Genomic DNA, 27,870 nt, shown 5'->3' with positions numbered 1-27,870 from the left:
TAAGGGTAAGGAGTGGTGGTGGTGATGCAGGTTTGTTTGTGTAACCCCTTGTCATCGTGTAAAAACCACCATCGTGAAATACCAGGGCAAAGAGATGGAGATCAGAGATCAGCACTTGATGGGAATGAATAGAACAACAGCCTGTGTGTGTGTGCCCTGTCTATTATATTGCTGCTACAGTAAACCAGATAGACAAGAGGCCTTGGCTTTCGCTCTCAGCTCCTTTGTTCAGCCAGATAGAGTCAACATGTTAAAAGGCTCTGGTTCTGCACCAGGGAGCATTCCAAAGGCAGTGAGGACACAGTGACACAGCCACAGGGATAGGTCAGGCCATAGTAAACACACACGCATTAGCCTGACCTGGCTGGAACTACAGTATGTGGTACACCAACAATAACCATGCCAAACAAAGAAGAGGACAGTGTCTCGCTTGCGCAGGTGAAAGATCTTTTAAAGCAACAAAAATAATTCTACAAGGAGCTGTTACAACTGCAGGAGAAGAGCTTCAAAAGTTTCACATACGGAAAAAAATAAACGTTTAAAATGTAACACATTTTTAAAATTGGCCAAATAATTTATTTTTCCAGTATTGGAAAAATACTGCTGCCAGGACTTGCTTCCATTCAACCACAAGAGTATTAGTGAGGTCGGGCACTGATGTTGGGCGATTAGGCCTGGCTCGCAGTCGGTGCTCCAATTCATCCCAAAGGTGTTTGATGGGGTTGAGGTCAGGGCTCTGTGCAGGCCAGTCAAGTTCTTCCACACTGATCTCGACAAACAATTTCTGTATGGACCTCGCTTTGTGCACGGGAGCATTGTCATGCTGAAACAGGAAAGGACCTTCTGTAACGCCCTGGCCATAGAGAGGGGTTTTTGTTCTTTATTTTGGTTAGGCCAGGGTGTTACATTGGGTGGGCGTTCTATGTTCCTTTTTCTATGTTTTTGTATTTCTTTGTTTTGGGCCGTGTGTGTGGCTCCCAATCAGGCACAGCTGAAGCTCGTTGTTGCTGATTGGGAGTCACACATAAGGAGCATGTTTTTCCTTTGGGTTTTGTGGGTAATTGTTTCTGTTCAGTGTGTTTCCTGTCAGTACTGTTTGGCTGTCGGTGTTCCTGTTTTTTGTATAGTGTTCTCTTTGTTTGAATTAAATGTCAAGATGAACACTAACTCCGCTGCACCTTGGTCTTCTTCCGACGACAGCCCTTACACCTTCCCCAAACTGTTGCCACAAAGTCGGAAGCACAGAATTGTCTAGAATATCATTGTATGCTGTAGCGTTAAGATTTCCCTTCACTGGAACTAAGGGGCCTAGCCCGAACCATGAAAAATAGGCCCAGATCCTTATTCCTCCTCCACCAAGCTTTACTATGCATTGGGGCAGGTAGCGTTCTCCTGGCATCCGCAAAACCCAGATTCGTCCGTAGGACTGTCAGATGACATACAGTTCTTGTGCTGACGTTGAATCCAGAGGCAGTTTGGAACTCGGTTGGGAGTGTTGCAACTGAGGACAGACAATTTTTATGCGCTACGTGCTTCAGCACTCGGCGGTCCCGTTCTGTGAGCTTGTGTGGCTGAGCCATTGTTGCTCCTAGACGTTTCCACTTCTCAATAAAAGCACTTCCAGTTGACCAGGGCAGCTCTAGCAGGACAGAAATTTGATGAACTGACTTGTTGGAAAGATGCCATCTTATGGCAGTGCCACGTTGAAAGTTACTGAGCTCTTCAGTAAGGTCATTCTACTGTCAATGTTTGTCTATGGAGATTGCATGGCGGTGTGCTCAATTTTATAAACTTGTCAGCAACAGGTGTGGCTGAAATAGCTAAATCCACTATTTTAAAGTATACATACTGTATGCGTGAAATGTTTGATAGTGTGGGTGAGGTAAACAGAGAAGTCTACTTTCTTGGGGACCTGAATATTGACTGGTTTTCATCAAGCTTTCCGCTCAAGAGAAAGCTTCTCACTGTAACCAGTGCCTGTAATCTGGTTCAGGTTATTAATCAACCTACCAGAGTATTTACAAACACTACAGGAACAAGATCATCCACATGTATTGATCCCATTTTAAGTAATACTGTACAACTTTGTTCTAAAGCTGTATCCGTAACCATTGGATGCAGTGATCACAATATAGCGGCTACATCCAGGAAAGCCAAAGTTCCAATAGCTGGGCCTAAAATAGTATATAAGAGATCATACAAAAGATTTTGCTGTGACTTCTGTGGACGACGTTATAAATATTTGTTGGTCTGATGTGATTAATAACGAGCATCCAGATGCTGCACTTCATGAATATATGAAATAGCTTTTTCCAATTATTGATAAACATGCACCTGTTATGAAATGGACTGTGAGGCTCAATGGATTGAGAGAAATTGAAAAACTGTATGGTTGAAATAGATGGTGCAAAAGGAGTGGCTAATAAGTCTGGCTGCACATCTGACTGGCTGACTTATTGCAAATTGAGAAATGTGACTAAACTCAACCAAAAGAAGAAGAAACTGTATTATGAAGCCAAGACCAATGACATGAAGAACAGTAGAACAACTTTTGAATACTTTAAATCAAATTATTGTCAGAAATACAAATTCAACTCCATCTTTCATTGAATCAGATGGCTTATACATCACAAAACAATTTGATGTTGTCAATTATTTTAATGATTACTTCACTGGCAAAGTGGGAAAACTTAGGCAGGAAATGTCAACAAAGAACAGTAGGCAATCGTACTCAAGCATAAAAAAAGAATGAAAAGAAAACATTGTAAGTTTGAATTTTGTAAACTTGATTGGAGTCCACCTGTGGTAAATTCAATTGACTGAACACGATTTGGTAAGGGACACACCTGTCTATATAGGGTCCCACAGTTGACAGTGAATGTCAGAGCAAAAACCATGCCATGAGGTCAAAGGATTTGTCCGTAGAGCTCGGAGACTGGATTGTGTCGAGGCACAGATCTGGGAAGGGTACCAAAACATTTCTGCAGCATTCAAGGTCACCAAGAACACAGTAGCCTCCATCATTCTTCGATGGAAGAAGTTTGGAACCACAAAGACTCTTCCTAGAGCTGGTCGCCAGGCCAAACTGAGCAATCGGGGGAGAAGGTCCTTGGTCAGGGAGGTGACCAAGAACCCGATGGTCACTCTGACAGAGCTCCAGAGTTCCTCTGTGGAGATGGGAAAACCTTCCAGAAGGACAACCATCTCTGCATTGCTCCACCAATAAGCCCTTTATGGTAGTGGCGCAAGATGGAAGCCTCTCCTCCGTAAAATGAACATGACAGCCCGCTTGGAGTTTGCCAAAAGGCACCTAAAGGACTCTCAGACCATGAGAAACAAGATTCTCTGGTCTGATGAAACCAAGACTGAACTCTTTGGCCTGAATGCCAAGTGTCACATCTGGAGGAAACCTGGCACCATCCCTATGGTGATGCATAGTGGTGGCAGCATCATGCTGTGGGGATGATTTTCAGAGGCAGGGACTGTGAGACGAGTCAAGATTGAGGGAAAGATGAACAGAGCAAAGTACAGAAAGATGCTTGATGAAAACCTGCTCCAGAGCGCTCAGGACCTCAGACTGGGGCGAAGGTTCACCTTCCAACAGGACAACGACCCAAAGCACACAGTGAAGACAATGCAGGAGGGACAAGTCTCTGAATGTCCTTGAGTGGCCCCAGCCAGAGACTGGACCCGATCGAACATCTTTGGAGAGACCTGAAAATAAGCTGTGCAGCGACGCGCCCCATCCAACCTGACAGAGCTTGAGAGGATCTGCAGAGAAGAATGGGAGAAAATCCACAAATACAGATGTGCCAAGCTTGTAGCATCATACCCAAGAAGACTAGAGGTTGTAATCACTGCCAAAGGTGCTTCAACAAAGGGTCTGAATACGTATGTAAATGGGATATTTCAGTGTTTTATTTTTTATAAATTTGCAAACATTTCTAAAAACCTGTCAAGGCAAAGGGTGGCTACTTTGAAGATTCTCAAACATAAAATATATTTTGATTTGTTTAACACTTTTTTGGTTACTACATGATTCCATATGTGAAAATATAGACAAACTCTGGAATGAGTAGGTGTGTCCAAAAGTTTGACTGGTATTGTACACCTTCCTAATATTGAGTTGCACCCTGCCTTTTGCCCCCTGAACAGCCTCAATTCGTCAGGGCACAGCGATGCTGGCCCATGATGTCTCCAATGCTTCCTACAGTTGTGTCAAGTTGGCTGGATATCCTTTGGGTGGTGGACCATTCTTGATACACACGTGAAACTGTTGAGAGTGAAAACCCAGCAGCGTTGTTGTTCTTGACACACTCAAACTGGTGCAACTACTACCATACCCTGTTCAAAGGCACTTCAATCTTTTGTCTTGCCCATTCACCCTCTTAATGACACACATGCCCAATCCATGTCTCAATTGCCTCAATGCTTAAAAATCCTTCCTAAACTGTCTACAACACCTCACGGCACAACGTCTCTCCCCTATTTGACCTAGATAGTTTGTGTATGCATTGACATGTATGTAGTTCTGTCCTTGAGCTGTTCTTCTCTATTGATGTTCTGTATTATGTCATTCTGTATTATGTTTCATGTGGACCCCAGGAAGAGTAGCAGCTGCTTTCACTACAGCTAATGGGGATCCTAATAAAATACCAAATACCATAATCTATACTGATTGAAGTAGATTTAGCCAGTGACATCAATAAGGTATCATAGCTTTTACCTGGATTCACCTGGGCAGTCTGTCATGGAAAGAGCAGGTGTTCCAAATGTTTTGTACACTCAGTATATATGCACACACACACAAGATGAATTTACACAAGAATGATATGTACAGTAGTAGATATATTTGTGAGCTATGTCAAGAATCCAGTATCTAAATAAATATGCAGTGTGAATAAACTAACTAAAATGCAATGTACAATACTAGAAATATTAAAATGAGCTATGTCGAAGAACACATTATTTAAATACACAATACAAAACCCCACGGCAAAATTGTATATATAAATATATACAGTCCATTCGGAAAGTAATCAGACCCCTTGACTTTTTCCACATTTTGTTACGTTACAGCCTTATTCTAAAATGGATTGAATATACACTGCTCAAAAAAATAAAGGGAACACTTAAACAACACAATGTAACTCCAAGTCAATCACACTTCTGTGAAATCAAACTGTCCACCTAGGAAGCAACACTGATTGACAATAAATTTCACATGCTGTTGTGCAAATGGAATAGACAACAGGTGGAAATTATAGGCAATTAGCAAGACACCCCCAATAAAGGAGTGGTGGGGACCACAGACCACTTCTCTGTTCCTATGCTTCCTGGCTGATGTTTTGGTCACTTTTGAATGCTGGCGGTGCTTTCACTCTAGTGGTAGCATGAGACGGAGTCTACAACCCACACAAGTGGCTTAGGTAGTGCAGCTCATCCAGGATGGCACGTCAATGCAAGCTGTGGCAAGAAGGTTTGCTGTGTCTGTCAGCGTAGTGTCCAGAGCATGGAGGCACTACCAGGAGACAGGCCAGTACATCAGGAGACGTGGAGGAGGCCGTAGGAGGGCAACAACCCAGCAGCAGGACCGCTACCTCCGCCTTTGTGCAAGGAGGAGCAGGAGAAGCACTGCCAGAGCCCTGCAAAATGACCTCCAGCAGGCCACAAATGTGCATGTGTCTGCTCAAACGGTCAGAAACAGACTCCATGAGGGTGGTATGAGGGCGCGACGTCCACAGGTGGGGGTTGTGCTTACAGCCCAACACCGTGCAGGACGTTTGGCATTTGCCAGAGAACAGCAAGATTGGCAAATTCGCCACTGGCACCCTGTGCTCTTCACAGATGAAAGCAGGTTCACACTGAGCACATGACAGACGTGACAGAGTCTGGAGACGCTGTGGAGAACGTTCTGCTGCCTGCAACATCCTCCAGCATGACCGGTTTGGCGGTGGGTCAGTCATGGTGTGGGGTGGCATTTCTTTGGGGGGGCCGCACAGCTCTCCATGTGCTCGCCAGAGGTAGCCTGACTGCCATTAGGTACCGAGATGAGATCCTCAGACCCCTTGTGAGACCATATGCTGGTGCGGTTGGCCCTGGGTTCCTCCTAATGCAAGACAATGCTAGACCTCATGTGGCTGGAGTGTGTCAGCAGTTCCTGCAAGAGGAAGGCATTGATGCTATGGACTGGCCCGCCCGTTCCCCAGACCTGAATCCAATTGAGCACATCTGGGACATCATGTCTCGCTCCATCCACCAACGCCACGTTGCACCACAGACTGTCCAGGAGTTGGCGGATGCTTTAATCCAGGTCTGGGAGGAGATCCCTCAGGAGACCATCCACCACCTCATCAGGAGCATGCCCAGGCGTTGTAGGGAGGTCATACAGGCACGTGGAGGCCACACACACTACTGAGCCTCATTTTGACTTGTTTTAAGGACATTACATCAAAGTTGGATCGCCTGTAGTGTGGTTTTCCACTTTAATTTTGAGTGTGACTCCAAATCCAGACCTCCATGGGTTGATAAATTGGATTTCCATTGATTATTTTTGTGTGATTTTGTTGTCAGCACATTCAACTATGTAAAGAAAAAAGTATTTAATAAGATTATTTCTTTCATTCAGATCTAGGATGTGTTGTATAAGTGTTCCCTTTATTTTTTTGAGCAGTATAGTTTTTTTTCTCAATCTAAACAAAGTAAAAACAGGTAAAACATTTTTTTACTGAAATATTATATTTACATAAGTATTCAGACCCTTTACTCAGTACTTTGTTGAAGCACCTTTGGCAGCAATTACAGCCTCGATTATGACGCTACAATCTTGGCACACTTGTATTCTGGGAATTTCTCCCATTCTTCTCTGCAGATCCACTCAAGTTCTGTCGGGTTGGATGGAGAGCATTGCTGAACAGCTATTTTCGATTGGGTTCAAGTCCAGTGAACATTTTCCCCAGTCTGAGGTCCTGAGCACTCTGGAGCAGGTTTTCATCAAGGATTTTTCTGTACTTTTCTGCCAGGTTTCCTCCAGATGTGAATCTTGTTTTTCATGGTCTGTGAGTCCTTTAGGTGCCTTTTGGCAAACTCCAAGTGGGCTGTCGTGTGCTTTTTACTGAGGAGTGGCTTCTGTCCGTAAAGGCCTAATTGGTGGAGTGCTGCAGAGATGGTTGTACTTCTGAAAGGTTCTCCCATCTCCACAGAGGAACTCTGGAGCTCTGTCAGAGTGACCATCGGGTTCTTAGTCACCTCCCTGACCAAGGCCCTTCTCCCCCGATTGCTCAGTTTGGCCAGGCGGCCAGCTCTAGGAAGAGTCTTGGTGATTTCAAACTTCTTTCATTTAAGAATGATGGAGGCCACTGTGTTCTTGGGGACCTTCAATGCTGCAGACATTTTTTGGTACCTTTCCCCAGATCTGTGCCTCAACACAATCCAGTCTCCGAGCTCTACGGACAATTCTTTCGAACTCATGGCTTGGTTTTTGCTCTGACATGCACTGTCAACTGTGTGTACCTTTCCAAATCATGTCCAATCAATTGATTTGACCACAGATGGACTCCAATCAAGTTGTAGAAACATCAAGGATGATCAATGGAAACAGGATGCACCTGAGCTCAATTTCAAGTTTCATAGCACATGGTCTGAATACTTAGGTATTTTGGTTTGTAGCTTTTTATAAATTAGCTAAAATTTCCAAAAACCTATTTTCACTTTCTCATTATGGGGTATTATGTGTAGATTGATGAGGAACAAATATAATTTAATCAATTTTAGAATAAAGCTGTAACATAACAAAATTTGGAAAAAGTCAAGGGGTCTGAATAATTTCCGAATGCACTGTATGTAAATGGTGTGTATAGACAGTATGGTAATAGAAAATGTGTGAACAGCAGTAGGTATACAGGATAAGCCCTGACTAGAATACAGGAGGCTGCTGAGGGGAGGATGGCTCATAATAATTGCCGAAATGGAGCGAATGGAATGGCATCAAACACATGGAAACTGTGTGTTTGATGTACACTGAACAAATATATGAACACGACATGTAAAAACATGTTTCATCAGCTGCAATAAAAGATCCCAGGAATTTTCCATATGTACAAAAAGCTTATTTCTCTCAAATTCTATGCACAAGTTTGTTTACATTCCTGTTAGTGAGCATTTTGCCAAGATAATCCAGCCCCAGAATTTCTGCACAAACTGTCAGAAACCGTCTCAGGGCAGCTCATCTGGGTGCCCGTCGTCCTCACCGGGGTCTTGACCTGACTGCAGTTCGGTGTCGTAACCGACTTCAGTGGGAAAATGCTCACCTTTGATGGCCACTGGCATACTGGAGAAGTGTGCTCTTTACCGATAAATCCTAGTTCCAACTGTACTGGGCAGATTTCAACCGTGTGGGCGAGCGGTTTGCCGATGTCAACGTTGAGAACAGAGTGTCCCATGGTGGCGGTGGGGTTATGGTATGGGCAGGCATAAGCTATGGACAACAAACACAATTGCATTTTATCGATGGCAATTTAAATGCAGAGATACCCTGGCGAGATCCTGAGGCCCATTGTCGTGCCATTCATCTGCCGCCATCACCTCATGTTTCAGCATGATAATGCACAGCCCCATGTCGCAAGGATCTGTCCACAATTCCTGGCAGCTGAAAATATCCCAGTTCTTCCATGGCCTGCATAATCACCAAACATGTCACCCATTGAGCAGTTTTGGGGTGCTTTGGATCGTACAACAGTGTGTTCCAGTTCCCACCAATATCCAGAAACTTCTCACAGCCCACGAAGAGGAGTGGGACAACATTCCACAGGCCAAAATCAACAGCCTGATCAAATCTATGTGAAGGAGATGTGTCACACTGCATGAGGCAAATGGTGGTCACACTAGATACTGACTGGTTTTCTGATCCACACCCCTACAGGTATCTGTGACCAACAGATGCTAATTTGTATTCCCAGTCATGTGAAATCCATAGATTAGGGCCTAATGAATTTATTTCAATGGACTGATTTCCTTACATGAACTGTAACTCAGTAAAATCTTTGAAATTGTTGCATGTTGAGTTTATATTTTTGTTCAGTGTATTTGATACCATTCTACGTATTCTGCTCCAGCCATTACCACTAGCCCATCCTCCCCAATTAAGGTGCCACCAACCTCCTGTGATAAATAGATATAAAGTACTTAAAGCAGTATGTAAACATTATTAAAGTTACCAATGTTCAATGACTCTGTAAAGTGCCTTCGGAAAGTATTCATACTCCTTGACTTATTCCACATTTTGTTGTGTTATAGCCTGAATAATAAAAAAATATCACATTTGTTTCTCTAACACATCTATCTACACATAATACCCCATAATGACAAAGTTGTTGTGAGGTATTTACAGAACAACCGGTGCTGTGAGATTAGGATACCAGGACCTGCTTAGACAAAGCAATTGTAACAGTAGAGCAAGGGATTCGCAATATATGGGAGAATGAATGGCTGCAGTGTTGCCGTTATAATGAGTACATGATGCATGGAATGCCAAGGCATAAAAGTATGAAAGCATCAATTCTTATTTTAAATATATGTAGTTCTGTCCTTGTGCTGTGCTTGTCTATTAATGTTATGTACTGTATATGTAATGTTTTATGTGTACCCCAGGAAGAGTAACTGTTGCTTTAGCTAATGGGGATCCTAATAAATACACACACAGTGGGGGGGTTATGGAGGGGGGCTGGAACAGCCCGCGGGGATGGAAGGAAAAGGGCAGAGGAAAGGGCCGACGGAGAACGGACGGGAACGGAAGGCCAGCCAGCAAGATAACGGCACGCACGCATACGCACGCACGTGAGCAATGGCTGCTCAGGCAGGCACCACTGATTGCACCTCGCCACCCCACTCAGGGCAAGATCTCTCTCGTTGTCCTGCACCTTAGCAACCAGTGTGTATCTCCGGATGAAAGCTGAAGTGCTTCCAAGCAGCACACATACATCTAAACTCTTATCTGCAGAGAGAGGAAGGAGATCGAGAGTAGAGGTAGCGCCAGGTCTAGGAAGGGGAGATAGATTACATCTCTCCCCCAACACACATACATAAACAAACATATAAGCAATGTGTGCCTTTACCTGGCAACTAAAATCATATTGCTGCTGAGCTAAAGCATCAGTGATTTCATACTTCCCAAACCGGTCATCCGCCTTCTGGCAGGGTTCTAGACCAACTTTTTCCACTGGTGGCAATGACCTGACCTCTGACCCATAATGTACCTGCATTCCATACAGAACCAGGCTAATAACATCTATCCATCTTTTAAATTAGCACGTCCTTGCAGTGCTTGACATTCAAGTTCATTTGCCAGGGGCACACTGGGCCAGTGCCAACTGAAAGCTACTATACAGAATGAAAGGAATACTGGCCCGCGAAAGCGGATGACCTACAGTACCTTCCACGCACAAATAATTACATTTTAACTTGACAGTATCAGATTTACATTGATTGTATGGCGGGAAACGATTACGTGGTTGCGCAATCTCAAAGGGTGTGTAACAATGGTAAATGTAATAACTTTTCATGTAATAAACCCAGTAAATGTAATAACATGCCGGTAAACGCAATAAAATGTTGAACAGTAAACGTAACTTATTACATTTAGAGGAAAAAGTTATTACATGAACCGCTGATTATTACATTAACTGGTGAGTAACAATCTTTTCATGAACAATGTAATAACTTCCACCAATCATGCAATAACATAAAATAAAAAATAGGATGTACTACTTCACTCAATTCGATGCACATACCACCACCTACTGCCAATCACAACAGAAACAAACTCATGCACATCATACATGAATAGTCATACATAGATACTCAAAAGCACACATTGAAATGCACACACACACACACACACACACACACACACACACACACACACACACACACACACACACACACACACACACACTTTATTATTAATCAAGCTTATTATTGTGTTATGCGGTTGTTATGTTATCAGGTCAGTAGCAACATACCAAAATCAATGTCTTTATGTTTAACTTCCTTTATTTTATCCCTTACTTTGATGGACATGTGCAAAACCCTTCAATCTAGCACTCCATACAGGCTCAAGTAAATCCTCAAGGTATTTGAACGATTTCAAATCTGGATGGCAGATCTGGATGGCACCAGGGCAATTGGTGTCAAATTAACATATTGAGTAAACTTGCCTGAAACCCGAAGACTTGCATTAGCGCCACAAGCTAACCAGGTAGAGGCACACAGATTGTTTATATCAACTCAAAAATCTAATCAAATTGTGTCACATGCGCTAAATACAACAGCAGTAGACCTTACAGTGAAATGCTTACTTACAAGCCCTTAAACAACAACGCAGTTTTAAGAAAATACCCCCAAAAAGGTAAGAGAAAGAAATAAAATAAAGAGCAGCAGTAAATAACAATGGCGGGGCTATATACAGGGGGTACCGGTACAGAGTCAATGTGCGGGCGCAGCGGTGTCGAGGTAATTAAGGTAATATGTACATGTAGGTAGAGTTATTAAAGTGACTATGCACAGATAATAAAAGAGAGTAGCAGCAGCGGGGGGGGGGCAATGCAAATAGTCTGGGTAGCCATTTGATTAGATGTTCAGGAGTCTTATGGCTTGGGGGTAGAAGCTGTTTAGAAGCCTCTTGGATCTAGACTTGGCGCTCCGGTACTGCTTGCCGTACAGTAGCAGAGAGAACAGTTGATGACTAGGGTGGCTGGAGTCTTTCACAATTTTTAGGGCCTTCCTCTGACACCGCCTGGTATAGAGGTCCTGGATGGCAGGAAGCTTGGCCCCGGTGATGTACTGGGCCGTATGCACTACCCTCTGTAGTGCCTTGCGGTTGGAGGCCGAGAAGTTGCCGTACCAGGCAGTGATGCAACCCGTCAGGATGCTCTCAATGGTGCAGCTGTAAAACCTTTTGAGGATCTGAGGACCCATGCCAAATTTTTTCAGTCTCCGGAGGGGGAATATGTTTTGTTGTGCCCTCTTCACGACTGTCTTGCTGTGCTTGAACCATGTTAGTTTGTTGGTGATGTGGACACCAAGGAACTTGAAGCTCTCAACCTGCTCCACTACAGCCCTGTAGATGAGAATGGGGGTGTGCTTAGTCCTCCTTTTCCTATAGTCCACAATCATCTCCTTTGTCTTGACCACATTGAGGGAGAGGTTGTCCTTGCACCACAAGGCTAGGTCTCTGACCTCCTCCCTATAGGCTGTCTCGTCGTTGATCAGGCCTACTGTGTCATCGCCAAACTTAATGATGGTGTTGGAGTCGTGCCTGGTCGTGCAGTCATGAGTGAACACGGAGTACAGGAGGAGACTAAGCACGCACCCCTGAGGGGTCCAGTGTTAAGGATCAGTGTGGCGGATGTGTTGCTACCTACCCTTACCACCTGGGGGTGGCTCGTCAGGAAGTCCCTCATCCAGTTGCAGAGGGAGGTGTTTAGTCCCAGGGTCCTTAGCTTAGTGATGAGCATTGAGGGCACTATGGTGTTGAACACTGAGCTGTAGTCAATGAATAGCATTCTCACATAGGTGTTCCATTTGTCCAGGTGTGAAAGGGCAGTGTGGAGTGCAATAGAGATTGCATCATCTGTGGATCTGTTGGGGCGGTATGCAAATTGGAGTGGGTCTAGGGTTTCTGGGATAATCGTGTTGATGTGAGCCATGACCAGCCTTTCAAAGCATTTCATGGCTACAGATGTGAGCGCTACAGGTCGGTAGTCATTTAGGCAGGTTACTTTAGTGTTCTTGGGCACAGGGCCTTTGGTGGTCTGCTTGAAACATGTTGGTATTACAGACTCAGACAAGGAGAGGTTGAAAATGTCAGTGAAGACACTTGCCAGTTGGTCAGCATATGCTCGGAGTACACGTCCTGGTAATCTGTTTGGCCCTGCGGCTTTGTTAATGTTGACCTGTATAAAAGGTTTTACTCACATCGGCTGCGGAGAGCGTGATTACAGTTTCAGTGTTACTTGCCTCGAAGCGAGCACAGAAGTTATTTAGCACGTCTGGTAGCCTTGTGTCAATGGGCAGCACTCGGCTGTGCTTCTCTTTGTAGTCTGTAATAGTTTGCAAGCCCTACCACATCCAATGAGCGTCGGAGCCGGTGTAGTACGATTCGATCTTAGTCCTGTATTGACGCTTTGCCTGTTTGATGGTTCGTCGGAGGGTATAGCGGGATTTCTTATAAGCTTCCAGGTTAGAGTCCTGCTCCTTGAAAGTAGCAGCTCTACCCTTTAGCTCAGTGCGAATGTTGCCTGTAATCCATGGTTTCTGGTTGGGGTATGTACGTACAATCACTGTGGGGGGCGACGTCATCGATGCACTTATTGAGGAAGCCAGTGACTGATGTGGTGTACTCCTCAATGCCATCGGAAGAATCCCGGAACATATTCCAGTCTGTGCTTGCAAAACAGTCCTGTAGTTTAGCATCTGCTTCATCTGACCACTTTTTTGTGCTGCTTCTTGCTTTCATTTTTGCTTGTAAGCAGGAATCAGAAGGATAGAATTATGGTCAGATTTGCCAAATGGAGGGCGAGGGAGAGCTTTGTACGTGTCTCTGTGTGTGGAGTAAAGGTGGTCTAGAATTTTTTCCCCTCCAGTTGCACATTTAACATGCTGATATGAGGTAAAACTGATTTAAGTTTCCCTGCATTAAAGTCCCTGGCCACTAGGAGCACTGCCTCTGGATGAGCATTTTCCTGTTTGCTTATGGCAGTATACAGCTCATTGAACGCAGTTTTAGTGCCAGCATCAGTCTGTGGTGGTATGTAGACAGCTACGAAAACTCTCTTGGTAGATAGAGTATCTCATGATAAGCTGTAGACCACACTATCTCAGGTGAGCAAAACCTTGAGGCTTCCTTAGATATTGTGCACCAGCTTTTGTTTACAAATATACATAGGCCGTTTACAAATATACATACACTCTATCCTGCCGATAGAGTGTATAACTCGCCAGCTGTATGTTAATGTCATTGTTCAGCCACGGCTCGGTAAAACGTAAGATATTACAGTTTTAATGTCCCGTTGGTAGGATATACATGCTTTCACTTCGTCCCATTTATTTTCCAGCAATTGAACGTTGGCTAACAGTATGGATGGCAAAGACAGATTAGCCACTCGTTGCCTGATCCTCACAAGGCACCCCAATCTCTTTCCGCAAAATCTCTGTTTCTTTCTCCAGCGAATGACGGGGATGAGGGCCTGTTTGGGTGTTTGGAGTATATCCTTCCCATCCGACTCATCCAATTCGAGGTGAATAATCGCTGTTCTTATGTCCAAAAGCTCTTTTCGGTCATAAGAGAAAGCAACATTATGTACAAAATAAGTTACACATTTTTTGAAAAAACAAACAAAATAGCACTGTTGGTTTAGAGCCAATAAAACATCAGCCATCCTCTCCGGCACCATCTTATGTTTGTTTATGAAAGTAAAAACATTGATTTTGGTATGTTATTCCATGACTGGTTGAAGTTATTACATTATTCATCAAAATTGTTGTTACTCACCGGTTAATGTAATATGCACTGGTTAATGTAATAACTTATTACATTTAGCAGGAAAAGTTATGTTTACCATTCAACATTTTATTACATTTACCAGCCAGTTATTACATTTACCTGGTTGATTACATAAAAAATGGAAACGTTATTACAAATAGAAAATGTATTACATTTACCAGTGTTATTATGTTTACCATTGTAACAAGGTGTTAATTCAGGGTTTCCCAAACTCGGTCCTTGTTTTAACGTATAAACAGTCACACCCCTATTTTGCACCAAACAATGTACAGTTTAGGCTACATGCAACAGCAGAGTTTACTAAACAAATGCCCCACGATTGATACAAATCATCATGATATCATTCTGCCAGCTAAGCCTACTTTGCAGTGAATATTTAATTGAGAAGGTTTTTGGGGAAAGCCTTTAGAAAATGTTCATTCAAACATCGCATGATGACTGACTGGCACATCGCAGAGATTCAACCAAGACACATGGTTGTCTAAGTCTTAATTTAAAGGGAAAAAACTAAAACCAGCAGACACTAGGCCCTCCATGGAATGAGTTTGACACCCTTGCTCTACTGGGTTAGAGTAACTGTACGGTGCCACCAGTCAGTCAACCGGGCCAGGCAGGCAGTCAGTCAACCGGGCCAGGCAGCCAGTCAGTCAACCGGGCCAGGCAGGCAGTCAGTCAACCGGGCCAGGCAGGCAGTCAGTCAACCGGGCCAGGCAGGCAGTCAGTCAACCGGGCCAGGCAGGCAGTCAGTCAACCGGGCCAGGCAGGCAGTCAGTCAACCGGGCCAGGCAGGCAGTCAGTCAACCGGGCCAGGCAGGCAGTCAGTCAACCGGGCCAGGCAGGCAGTCAACCGGGCAGTCAGTCAGACAGAGTGTGTGTGTGTGTGTGTGTGCACATGCGAGGGTGTGTGTGTTGGGCATCCACTCTGAGACATCTAGCAAGATGCTGTCTGAGTGAAGTAACTGATCCCAACAACATGTAACATTCTGGTGAGTAAACAGCGATTAACCAGCCTTTCAATTATCTGCTTTATCACCTCAATTGTCCTTTGGAGAAGGGAGGCCATAATGTCTCTGTAAACAAACACAGATGCAGAGAGACTGAGGGGGACAAAGTCTTAAGGGGAGGAAACGTTATGGAGTTAGTTATCACTAACAAAATGTCTTCCTTTTTTCCAGGAGTGGAAGGGAGGAGGAGCAGGTTGGTCTGGTCGACAGACCTGGATTCAATACTATTTGAAATCATTTCAAATACATATAACTATGATTGACTAAGCTTGCCTGTTGCAATGGAACCGATAGACAAGTACCAAAATAACAAACACTGCTCACTTGGCATTCCAAGTAGGCTAAAGCAAACACTCAACTAATTTAAAATATATTTTTTTAAATGTATTGAGCCCAAGTCTGGTTGGTTGGACCCAGTGACCTTGACCTTAAATCAACCTTCCCTTTCACAAGACAAGACTAGTTTCAGTCTGCGGTCGCCGGTCGGTTCAAGACCTGAGAGTAATTAGTCTCTGTCTACAGTGAGCCATGCCCATGGCCACAGAGAGATCAGAGCAAGCATGACAGGACAGGGCACCTCCACGTAGACCAGGCGTTGGGTTGTGGCTGGCGTTCATTACACCTCATGACTGATGTTCCTAGGTCAGACCTACACAGTCAGTCCCAGCCCTTTTCATCCTCTACAGACAGTATGAGCAATGCAAATGGGTGATATCAATCGGCCATTGAGCATCTCTCAGTCTTGGCCTTCCATTGATACCTATGTATATTATGGATACGTCCAAAAATTGTATACTATTCCCTATACTATGCACTACTTTTGGCCATAGGGGCAACCTGTATTCTTTTTTCTCTGTTCCAGTCTACAATGGTGTAAGACCAGATGTTGCTCGTTGTTTTGATCAGTTCCCGTACAACTGTTTGTTGTGTTAGGCTTCAAGGCACACAGGTTATTATGGAAAGTCTAGCAGCTCCTGTCCTGTGCTAACATTAGATGGGAACCGCATGTGCATTCTTTGGAAAACGAGATGAGGGGTTTGAATTAGTCGTGCTAAAATTTCTTTAATTGTTTTTTTCCTCTTCATCAAGCACACTGTGTTCTATTCCTACAACAAAGGTGTTGAATAATGAGTGAAGTATGTAGGTACAGTGGATTCGAAAGTATTCAGACCCCTTCCCTTTTTAGTACTGACTTCCCATTCATGTATGTTGCAAATAAGTAGAGAAGACATATTATTGAGTAGAACTTGTAAGGTAGTCATGAATAGTAAGTAATTTTTTTTCTTCATGAGGTTGTGGCAACATACTGCCATCTGGTGGCGCCTAGAAACAATGGCATAATAGGAACTACTTCAAATTGATGGTCCTTGAAAATAAATATTAGTGCTTGAATAAGTAATTGTGAGTCCTTGAATTTGACTTGCCACTGTCTGTACGAACCCTGTACTGTACCTAAATGTGTTTTACGATTGTACTATTACTTCCTCAACTTCAAAACAAGCAGAATCTGACTAAATAAATGCCACCTATACTTCTCTGTGGTGCTGATGGTTAAAAACTGTATAAAGAGTTATGAATGCTTACCCTTAGGCTATGGCCAGACAGAGATTTTGTCTCAGAAAATTACAGATTGAGCCAATGTTAATTTTTGTTGTTGTAATTTTTACCCACTTTTTCTTCCCAATTTCGTGATTATGATCCTGTATCATTGCTGCAACTCCCCAATGCGCTCGGGAGAGGCTAAGGTCGAGTCTTGTGTCCTCCGAAACATGACCAGTCAAGCCGTGCTTCTTAACATCCGCTTGATTAACCCGGAAGCCAGCTGCACCAATGTGTCGGAGGAAACACTGTTCAACTGACGACCATGATCAGCCTGCAGGCGCCCGGCACCGCCACAAGGAGTCGTTAGAGCGTGATAAGCCAAGTAATGCCCCACCAGCCAAACCCTCCCCTAACCTGGAAGACGCTGGGCCAATGGGATCGAACCCCAGGCTGTAGTTACAATGCGATGCAGTGCCTTAGACCGCTGCGCCACTCGGGAGGCCAGAACCAAATGGTTTTTCAAATGGGAGTCATTTGTTGACAGATGGACAACGGAGATCATTGCCAAACACGCACGCAACTCTTCCGAAAATAGTTGATTAACTTTTGACAAAAATGGACAATTGATGAATGCATGTGATTTCATCTGTCTCTGTGTGGCCATAAGTTTACTGATGTGCAATTGTACAGTGCTTACCCTTCTGGCCAGGCCCAGGGCAATGTAGCACTTCTCTCCAGCATCCACTATCTCCACCTCAAAGTAGTGGCAGCGTGTGCTGAGGGGCTGCCTGGCCTGGGCCAAACCCACGTCCAGGATGCTCTTCCCCTTCCCGACGTACTCCAGGAGCTGCTAAAGTGTGTGTGGGGGGGGGAAATAGGGTCAGTATTCATATACAACATACTGTAGTTTTGACTAAGTTGGCCTTTCGCGAACACGCTTGGAGTACTCAAAAGACAGATACACCTAAAGCCGGGCGTACACTACACGATTTTGGCCCCGATTTAGCTGTCCCAGATGGGAGACAAAATCCACATGTTGATGCATACTCGGGGCGCGCTACCGTCATCTACCTTTGTTTAACGTGAGTGGGTCCGAGACGGAATCTAAGGTCTACCGATCACATCTTTGAGCCGTCCCAGAGGTCCCGATACTTTCAAACATGTTTGATTTTATCGGCACAAAATCTGCTATGCTCTTGTAGTGTGAGATGTGCAACGACAAGTTTTGAGAATGGTGATCAGCAATAGCCAATGAGAGCTTGCCAGAGAAGATGCCAGTGAGATGATGATGCTGTATCGCATCACCCAGAATGTGTAGACTCTCAAGCAGGAGCCATGACAACTACTGGTAGCCTATGCATTTGTACTTGCAACCAGTGTCATATTGTCACAGCTTTGTAGTTCACAAGCAATGCTGTTCAATAAAAAATGGAAAGCAATGCTATTCAATTAAAAATGTATTGGCTAGATATTTCAACTCTGCATGGCAAGCATGAATGTTTGAGGCTGGTTTGAGCAACAGCTCGTTATAGCTACGTTAACAATCTAATCACATCATCACCTTGTTTTCGTGAGACAGTGTGATATCGAGAACCCTCACGACCAAGTGAAGAATCTTGTAGTGTGTGACCCCCCCCCCCGTCTATGCCACATCATTTAGTGTGTGTTGGCAAGACAACAAACTACAGGAAACACAGAGGCAAAGCGATGTTAGGATTTTGGAAGTCGTGTAGTGTACGCCCGGCATAAGGAGGAAGTCACCAAGTACAGACTAGCAAATGTACTAAATAGGGAATTGGGTTCCATTTTGGAACACAGTCATACTCCCACTGTAACAGGCACGCCCATGTTGATCATGCGTAAATAGTCTCGCCAAATATTCCACTGATTGAACATTATAATATGGAAGGCTTAACAGATCCTATAGGAAAAACACATTACTAAGCCTCAGAAGAACAGGTTTCTATGGGAAGGGCAAGTAGGTGGGCAGCTAGGCAACCAAGTGCTGCTCCTATTTTTCCATCCAGTGTGTCATAGAGAATAGAGAGACCGAAGGAACGCCTTAAGCTTGAAGTGGAAGAGAAAAGATGAGACAAAGTGGGGGTGGACTCCTCTAATAAGCTTGTGACAACACCTGGGTGCGTTAAGGTAATAGGCCTACAGCGGTTTTGAGTTCTACTTCAAAAGGAAAGGTTTCCCTCAATTAAATGATGATGAATGTTGCCAGGTTATCCATCCAGTGGAAATAAATAATTTCCTAACTTGGTCTCAGTCAAGAAAATATAGTTCTTTCAATTATTCTGTGACAGATTGAATGAAGGACCAATCCAGGTAGAGTGTTCCTTACAGTACCTGGGCATACTATCTCACACCCAAAATACATACTCCTTACATCAGCAATATCAAGTGAGAAAGGACAAACACAGGCCAGGATCAACTTTGTCAAACTCTACTCTCAATATGAAAACTGCGTTTTCCCATCAACATAACACCAAATGATGGAATTTCTTGTAGAAGAATGGTGTCGCATCCCTCCAATAGAGTTCCAGACACTTGTAGAATCTATGCCAAGGTGCATTGAAGCTGTTCTGGCTCGTGGTGGCCCAACACCTTACGACACTCTGATGGTGTTTCCTTTATTTTGGCAGTTACCTGTATAATACTGCTGACGACCCAGATGCTACAGTCTGGAAGGGAATCTGCACATGAAAGCTATATTTAAAGTGGACAGGGATCGTGAAAGTTGATCATGTCAATTTTTTTTATTTATTGGCAATACTAATCTTCCAAGTCACAATCTGGTTATTAGACGTCCTAAAACTCAGACATGAAAGACATCGTCAGCAGCTGACAAAAAAAAAAAAATCTTCCCTTTAAAAAAACACAATTCATTCTATTACTGTCTGTCTGGCCAGTTGCAAAAAAATACAAAAATGAGTGCCCTGTCTTGTCTTGTGTGTCCTCAACTCACAGGCCTGCCCTACATTAATGGGTATCCACTTCTTTACAATCTTATTTTTTAGACTGTCCTTTCTTGTTCTCTTGCTGCTATCTTATCCTTCTCCTCAACCTCTTCAACTTTCATGCCTGGACAGTAGCTGTTATTTTGAGGGAGAGAGGGAGTTGCAGCGAGTGTGTTGTCACACCTTCCCGCGTCTGTGATGCTGAGTAATGGAGAGAGAGAAAGAGAGAGGTAGATAGAGCAAGAGAGAAGTTTTTAATCAGCTCTCCCTCCCAGCAGCTTGGAACACGCTTCAGTGAGAGTGCTGACAGATGCCTGCAGTCATTCTCTCTGCTCTCCCTTTTGCTCTCTCTCATTCTCCATCTCTTCCCTTTCTCCTTCTCTCTCTGATCATGGCACCATCCGGGGTGTTGGTGTCAGGGCTGGTGGTAGGGGTAGTGTGTGAGTGTGTGTGTGTGGGGGGGCTAGGTCTTCCAAGTTTCCTGTCACTCCTGGAGGCATTTGGAAGAAACGTAGGAGATTAGAGGGCCTCTCCCTCCCAATCAGCCCGCTTGGGCTTGGTACCTGTTTGGCTGCCACTGTGTGCTGCCTGTGTAAAATGTTCTACTGCACCCCAAATGGCACCATATTCCCTATTTAATGCACTACTTTGACAAGGGTCCAGGGCTCTGGTCAAAAGTAGTAACGACACTAAATAGGGAATAGGGTGCAATTTGTGAATCAGATGATTACTCACCAGTTGCCTACCAAATTACCTATCCATCAATCATATTTAGCCAATTGATCCCAAATAACCTAGAAGAAGTTCCTGGACTATTTACATTGACATGCCCACCCTCCCTTTTGTTTTTACACTGCTGCTATTTTTGTACTATTTTTACATTATTTAGTAAATATCTTCTAAACTCTTTCTTTAACTGCATTGTTAGTTAAGGGCTTGTGAATAAGCATTTCACGGTAAGGTTTACACCCATTTTATTCGGAGCAAGTGACAAATAAAAAGGGATTTGACTGACCAAAACACAACCAACTATCATTTTGACACAGACCATTGATAGCTTTCTATCAGTAGTGCTGCGTATGGCCAAAAAGCTGGCACGCAGGCTGCGCCGTCTGTGCTGAAGCAATACAGCAGCACTTGAAAGTGTGTAATTGAAACTTAGTCAACATACTGCAGAATCAAAACACACTCCAAAAATATAAATAATCAATCAATCACTCATTCCCTCACTATCACTTGGTAAATAAACTCACCACAGATGCCAAATTCAGAGGAATGTTTTGAACACACACTGGGGTGAGGCTGTGAAGGTCTGAGAGAGAGGGAGACAGAGAGACAGGGTGTGTGAGATGATTTTTCTACTGCACCCAATTAAATCAATCACTCACTCAGGACAATGATTCCAGGGTCTGTTTACATTGACTGTGTGTCAGGTGAACTGTAGGTCTACATGGCAGATGGTGTGGAACATAGAAATAGAATGAAGTAGGGCATAGAACGGCCGCTGGTCCACCCATCACGGAACGTTGACTTGAAAGGAAATTACCATTCTAGTCCTATGTCTATGGCGTGTGAAGATACTGAAGTGATGTGGACAGTGGAGTAGGCCTAGATAAAAGCAGAACCTGCAAGAGGACAGGGATCAAAACATAGCCTTTGTTTACCACAGTATAGAACGCAACACTAGCTTCGTAGCCTTACATCCATCACCTTCCTTTGTTTGACTAGCCAAAAAAAAGGCCCACTTCTTATTTGAGGAGTTGAAGTAGTGACTCCTTAGTTTTAAAACATTTTCTTATAAGCCGTCTTCCGGATGTACTCAACACAACCAGACAGTCATGGCCCCACTGCAGATGAAGAGAAACCTTTCATTTGGCTTTGGCTGTACATTTACATTTTAGCAGACACTTACCCAGAACAACTTAAGAGTTAGTGTATTCATCTTAAGATAGCTAGGTGGGACAACCAAATTTCACAGTCATAGTAAGTACATTTTTCTCCTCAATAAAATAGCTCAGCGAAGTCAGAGCTAGTAAGGGGGAGAAAAGTAAAGTGCAAGTGTTAGTTCACTTGTAGTTACATGATACAACTTTTTTTGGGGGGGAGGGGGGGGGGGGGTGCTGTGTCATCAACTCCCATCCCTTTCATGCAGACTCCTACACGGTTTCCACCTTTAATCTCTTCCTTCCACTTCCGAGTGGAATTTCAGTCGAGTAACTTTCTTTCAAAAGAAAAGAAGCAGCTGTTACCTAAAAGGTGTTTAGAAAGTCATTATTACACTTTGTGACATAAGTATTACATAAGTGAGTCAGTGTAAAAAAAAACGAAGAGAAAAAGAAAAAAAAATCTCCCTCAGTAAAAATCTCCCAGTTGGGGCCAGGAATGACCTTGATATAATTCTTCAACTGCACACACACACCCAGTCAAGTACGCACACACACACACACACAGCTACTCTCCACATGATGTAATATTAAGACCATAATTGCCTGCAGCAGAAGCTTCTTGCTGCCCCCCCCCCCACCCCGATAATCTCTGGTTAGTTAGCTTCAGGGAGGAGGAGGGGGGGGTTGCGAGAGAAAGAGCAGAGAGAACGTTAGTTACCTCCAATGAAAGAGAGGAGCTTCTAATAGTTTTGTGGTGATACAGTGAGGGAAAAAAAGCATTTGATCCCCTGCTGATTTTGTACGTTTGCCCACTGACAAAGAAATGATCAGTATATAATTTTAATGGTAGGTTTATTTGAACAGTGAGAGACAGAATAACAACAAAAAAATCCAGAAAAACACATGATTTGCATTTTAATGAGGGAAATAAATATTTGACCCCTCTGCAAAACATGACTTAGTACTTGGTGGCAAAAACCTTGTTGGCAATCACAGAGGTCAGACGTTTCTTGTAGTTGGCCACCAGGTTTGCACACATCTCAGGAGGGATTTTGTCCCACTCCTCTTTGCAGATCTTCTCCAAGTCATTAAGGTTTCGAGACTGACGTTTGGCAACTCGAACCTTCAGCTCCCTCCACAGATGTTCTATGGGATTAAGGTCTGAAGACTGGCTAGGCCACTCCAGGACCTTAATGTGCTTCTTCTTGAGCCACTCCTTTGTTGCCTTGGCTGTGTGTTTTGGGTCATTGTCATGCTGGAATACCCATCCACGACCCATTTTCAATGCCCTGGCTGAGGGAAGGAGGTTCTCACCCAAGATTTGACGGGACATGGCCCCGTCCATCGTCCCTTTGATGCGGTGAAGTTGTCCTGTCCCCTTAGCAGAAAAACACCCCCAAAGCATAACGTTTCCATCTCCATGTTTGATGGTGGGTATGGTGTTCTTGGGGTCATAGGCAGCATTCCTCCTCCTCCAAACACGGCAAGTTGAGTTGATGCCAAAGAGCTCCATTTTGGTCTCATCTGACCACAACACTTTCACCCAGTTGTCCTCTGAATCATTCAGATGTTCATTGGCAAACTTCAGACGGGCATGTATATGTGCTTTCTTGAGCAGGGGGACCTTGCGGGCGCTGCAGGATTTCAGTCCTTCACGGCGTAGTGTGTTACCAATTGTTTTTTTGGTGACTATGGTCCCAGCTGCCTTGAGATCATTGACAAGATCCTCCAGTGTGGTTCTGGGCTGATTCCTCACCGTTCTCATGATCATTGCAACTCCACGAGGTGAGATCTTGCATGGAGCCCCAGGGCCGAGGGAGATTGACAGTTCTTTTGTGTTTCTTCCATTTGCGAATAATTGCACCAACTGTTGTCACCTTCTCACCAAGCTGCTTGGCGATGGTCTTGTAGCCCATTCCAGCCTTGTGTAGGTCTACAATCTTGTCCCTGACATCCTTGGAGAGCTCTTTGGTCTTGGCCATGGTGGAGAGTTTGGAATCTGATTGATTAATTGATTCTGTGGACAGGTGTCTTTTATACAGGTAACAAGATGAGATTAGGAGCACTCCCTTTAAGAGCAGGGGATCAAATACTTTTTTCCCTCACTGTAGCTGGGAAACAAATTAACTCTGTTTTATTTCCTCTGCAGAAAAACAGAGATGAGACGTCCCTGCTGTTGTTTTTCTGGTCACCAGCATACCAGCATCAAGTCACATTATGCAGGCTTGCAAAGTGATGTCTAATTCCTATTGGAATCCAGCACCAAGTGGGGATACAGTGCCTTTGGAAAGTATTCAGACCCCTCGACTTTTTCCACATTTTCTTATGTTTCAACCTTATTCTAAAATGGATTAAATAAATAATACATCCTCAGCAATCTACATACAATACCCCATAATGACAGTGAAAAGTTATTTATTTTTGCAAATGTATTACAAATAAAAATCTGAAATACCTTATTTGCAATAGTATTCAGACCCTTTGCTATGAGACTCGAAATTGAGCTCAGGCACACACCTGTCTATTTAAGGTCCCACACTTGTCAGAGCATAAACCAAGCCATGAGGTCGAAGGAATCGTCCGTAGAGCTCAGAGACAGGATTGTGTCGAGACACAGATCTGGGATAGGGTACCAAAAATGTTGTGCAGCATTGAAGGTCCCCAAGAACAGATGCCTCTGTCATTCTTAAATGGAAAAAGTTTGGAACCTCCAAGACTCTTCCTAGAGCTGGCCGCCCGGCCAAACTGAGCAATCAGGGGAGAAGGGACTTGGTCAGGGAGTTGACCAAGAACCCGATGGTCACTCTGACAGAGCTCCAGAGTTCCTCTGTGGAGAAGGTTGTCTTTCTGGAAGATTCTCCCATCTCTGCAGCACTCCACCAAATCAGGCCTTTATGGTAGAGCAGCCAGACGGAAGCCACTCCTTAGTAAAATGCAATTGACAGCCTGCTTGGAGTTTGCCAAAAGGCACCTAAAGACTCTCAGACCATGAGGAACAATATTCTCCGGTCTGATAAAACCAAGATTGAACTCTTTGGCCTGAATGCCAAGCGTCACGTCTGGAGGAAACCTGGCACAATCCCTACAGTGAAGCAACGTGGTGGCAGCATCATGCTGTGGGGTTGTATTTCAGTTGCAGGGACTGGGAGACTAGTCAGGATAGAGGCAAAGATGAACGGAGCAAAGTACAGCGAGATCCTTGATGAAAACCTGTTCCAGAGCACTCAGGGGCAAAGGTTCACCTTCCAACAGGACAACGACCCTAAGCATACAGCCAAGACAACGCAGGAGTGGCTTTGGAACAAGTCTCTGAATGTCCTTGAGTGGCCCAGCCAGAGCCCGGACTTGAACCCGATCAAACATCTCTGGAGAGACCTGAAAAAAGCTGTGCATCGACGCTGCCCATACAACCTGACAGAGCTTGAGAGGCTCTGCAGAGAACGGGAGAAACTCCCCAAATACAGGTGTGCCAAGCGTGTAGCGTCATACCCAAGAACACTCGATGCTGTAATCGCTGGCAAAAGTGCATCAACAAAGTATGGAGTACAGGGTCTGAATACTTATGTAAATGTGATATTTAAGTTGCTTTATTTTTTATAAATTAGCAAAAATGTATAAAAAAACTGTTTTTGCATTGTCATTATGGGGTATTGTGTGTAGATTAATGAGGGAAGAAAAAACTATGTAATCAATTTTAGAAACAGGCTGTAATGTAATAAAATGTGGAGAAAGTCAACGGGTCTGAAGACTTTCCGAAGGCACTCTATATTTCCGTTGACCCCCTGCAGTACCTCTGTGGACCCACGGTTGAATACCACAGGCCAATATGAATTCTAGCTACTTTCGAACTACATGCGCCCTAGAAACTAATATGTAACACTGTAAATACATTGATTTATTATAAAAGTAAAACATTTTGATACAAATACCAGTCATTGAAATTACTAAATCATTTGTGGAATATTTGGTTTCTACATTGTATAAAAGCACTATTTTCCTAATGGGATGCAATACACTGAAAATGGTACACTGTTTCTTTAAAAACGTCAGGTTTGTGATGACGACATACAAGAGATCTATCATTCATTCATTGCTATGATCATTGATCTCCTGAAGATGGTATTCCTTTACTTCTGTGTCCCCAAATGTTTGCATACACCGGTAAAGTTACCAGGTTGTTAGATAGCTAGCCAATGAGGTAACATTACTGAACAAAGTGTAAACAAATGGTTAACGACGTCGCCAGTTTTAGAACGGCCAACGACATGATTTATGAATGTAAAATGCAGTCCCTGTGATCCGCTATAGTAAGATACAAATGTTGCGCCGGTAATATGGGTCAGATCTTTTGACCTGGAAGTAAGCCATTTTTGCTGTAGTACTCATTTGTTGCTCTAGGGCAGGAGGAAACAAGGGTACAGCAAAGCCTTATCATTACAACAATTATTATCTGGGAGATTTTGCTCCCAAAATAAAACTCCTAGACGCACAGCAAAATATTTTGTCTCATATGCGACCAAATGTGTCATACTTTAGAGCTCTGATGATGGTAAATTTTTCTACCCAATATTTTGGAAATAAGGTACAATCATCACTGCGCTTTGAAAAGTAGGTGGAGGCAATGTACCTGTGTTAATTTGTAGCCTACTAGTAACACACCAAATACGACAAGACACAGACCATGCTGGTCTTCTAGGCAGAGTTCCTCTGTCCAGTGTCTGTGTTCTTTTGCCCATCTTAATCTTTTATTGGCCAGTCTGAGATATAGATTTTTCTTTGCAACTCTGCCTAGAAGGCCAGCATCCCGGAGTCGGCTCTTCACAGTTGACGTTGAGACTGGTGTTTTGCGGGTACTATTTAATGAAGCTGCCATTTGAGGACTTGTGAGGCGTCTGTTTCTCAAACTAGACACTCTAATGTACTTGTCCTCATGCTCAGTTGTGCACCGGGGCCTCCTACTCCTCTTTCTATTCTGGTTAGAGCTAGTTTGCGCTGTTCTGTGAAGGGAGTAGTACACTGCGTTGTACGAGATCTTCAGTTTCTTGGCAACTTCTCGCATGGAATAGCCTTCATTTCTCAGAACAAGATTAGACTGACGAGTTTCAGAAGAAAGTTCTTTGTTTCTGCCCATTTTGAGCCTGTAATCGAACCCACAAATGCTGATGCTCCAGATACTCAACTAATCTAAAGGCCAGTTTTATTGCTTCTTTAAATCAGAACAACTGTTTTCAGCTGTGCTAACATAATTTCAAAAGGGTTTTTTAATGATCAATTAGCCTTTTAAAATGATAAACTTGGACTAGCTAACACAATGTGCCATTGGAACACAGGAGTGATAAAAATAAAAAAATCGGCCATTTCCAGCAATAGTCATTTACAACATTAACAATGTCTACAATGTATTTCTGATCAATTTGATGTTATTTTAAAAATGGACAAAAAAAATAGCTTTTCTTTCAAAAACAAGGACATTTCTAAGTGACCCCAAAATTTTGAACGGTAGTGTATATTTTTTTTTAAATAGAGCATCGGTAGAATTTCCCTTTAAGTCAAGTAAATGTATTGCAGTAAAAAATGCAGTAAAAAAATCTGTTTTTGCATATACATTGATTGATTAAATCAATACATTTATCTTATGCTACACAAAGATAAAAAAACGAATCCTATCCGTTAGCTGGATTTATTGCACCCGTTACTGAAATGGTTGTTCCAGTTTAAACGGTTTAGGTCAGGGATGGGCAACTTTTATGGGGTCGGGGCCACAGAAATTCTGGGGGGGCCACAGTTGCTCGAGGGTCTGCGTAAGCACATCCATGCCCACACATGCAGTCATAGCCGGCCCTAGCCTTCTGAGGGTCCTAAGCGAAATTTTGTTAATTTCCTGCAATTCTACACATTTTGCCATGGGACATAGT

At 43.6% G+C, this 27,870-nt stretch overlaps 2 protein-coding genes across 4 annotated transcripts in view; one reads left to right on the top strand and one right to left on the bottom strand.

The window, feature by feature from the left end:
• The window catches only part of igfbp-6b2 (insulin-like growth factor binding protein 6 paralog B2), an 80,036-nt gene that overhangs the window by 283 nt on the left and 51,883 nt on the right, over positions 1 to 27,870 (top strand). The gene's annotated exons all lie outside the window — the stretch shown is intronic.
• The window catches only part of spryd3 (SPRY domain containing 3), an 88,461-nt gene that overhangs the window by 14,669 nt on the left and 45,922 nt on the right, over positions 1 to 27,870 (bottom strand). The window contains exon 7 of one of the 3 annotated variants that reach the window (XM_014135940.2): positions 17,804 to 17,956. The exons of 1 other annotated variant lie outside the window; for it this stretch is intronic. In XM_014135940.2, the coding sequence (XP_013991415.1) occupies positions 17,804 to 17,956 (153 nt within the window). The remainder of the gene's footprint in view (positions 1 to 17,803; positions 17,957 to 27,870) is intronic. One more of the 3 variants, XM_014135942.2, reaches the window with a different exon arrangement.

This window comes from Salmo salar, chromosome ssa13 (assembly GCF_905237065.1).
Source record: "Salmo salar chromosome ssa13, Ssal_v3.1, whole genome shotgun sequence".
NCBI classification, from domain to species: Eukaryota; Metazoa; Chordata; class Actinopteri; order Salmoniformes; family Salmonidae; genus Salmo; species Salmo salar.
The sequence above is the reverse complement of the archived record's forward strand: the minus strand, read 5'-3'. Positions and strand labels throughout refer to the sequence as shown.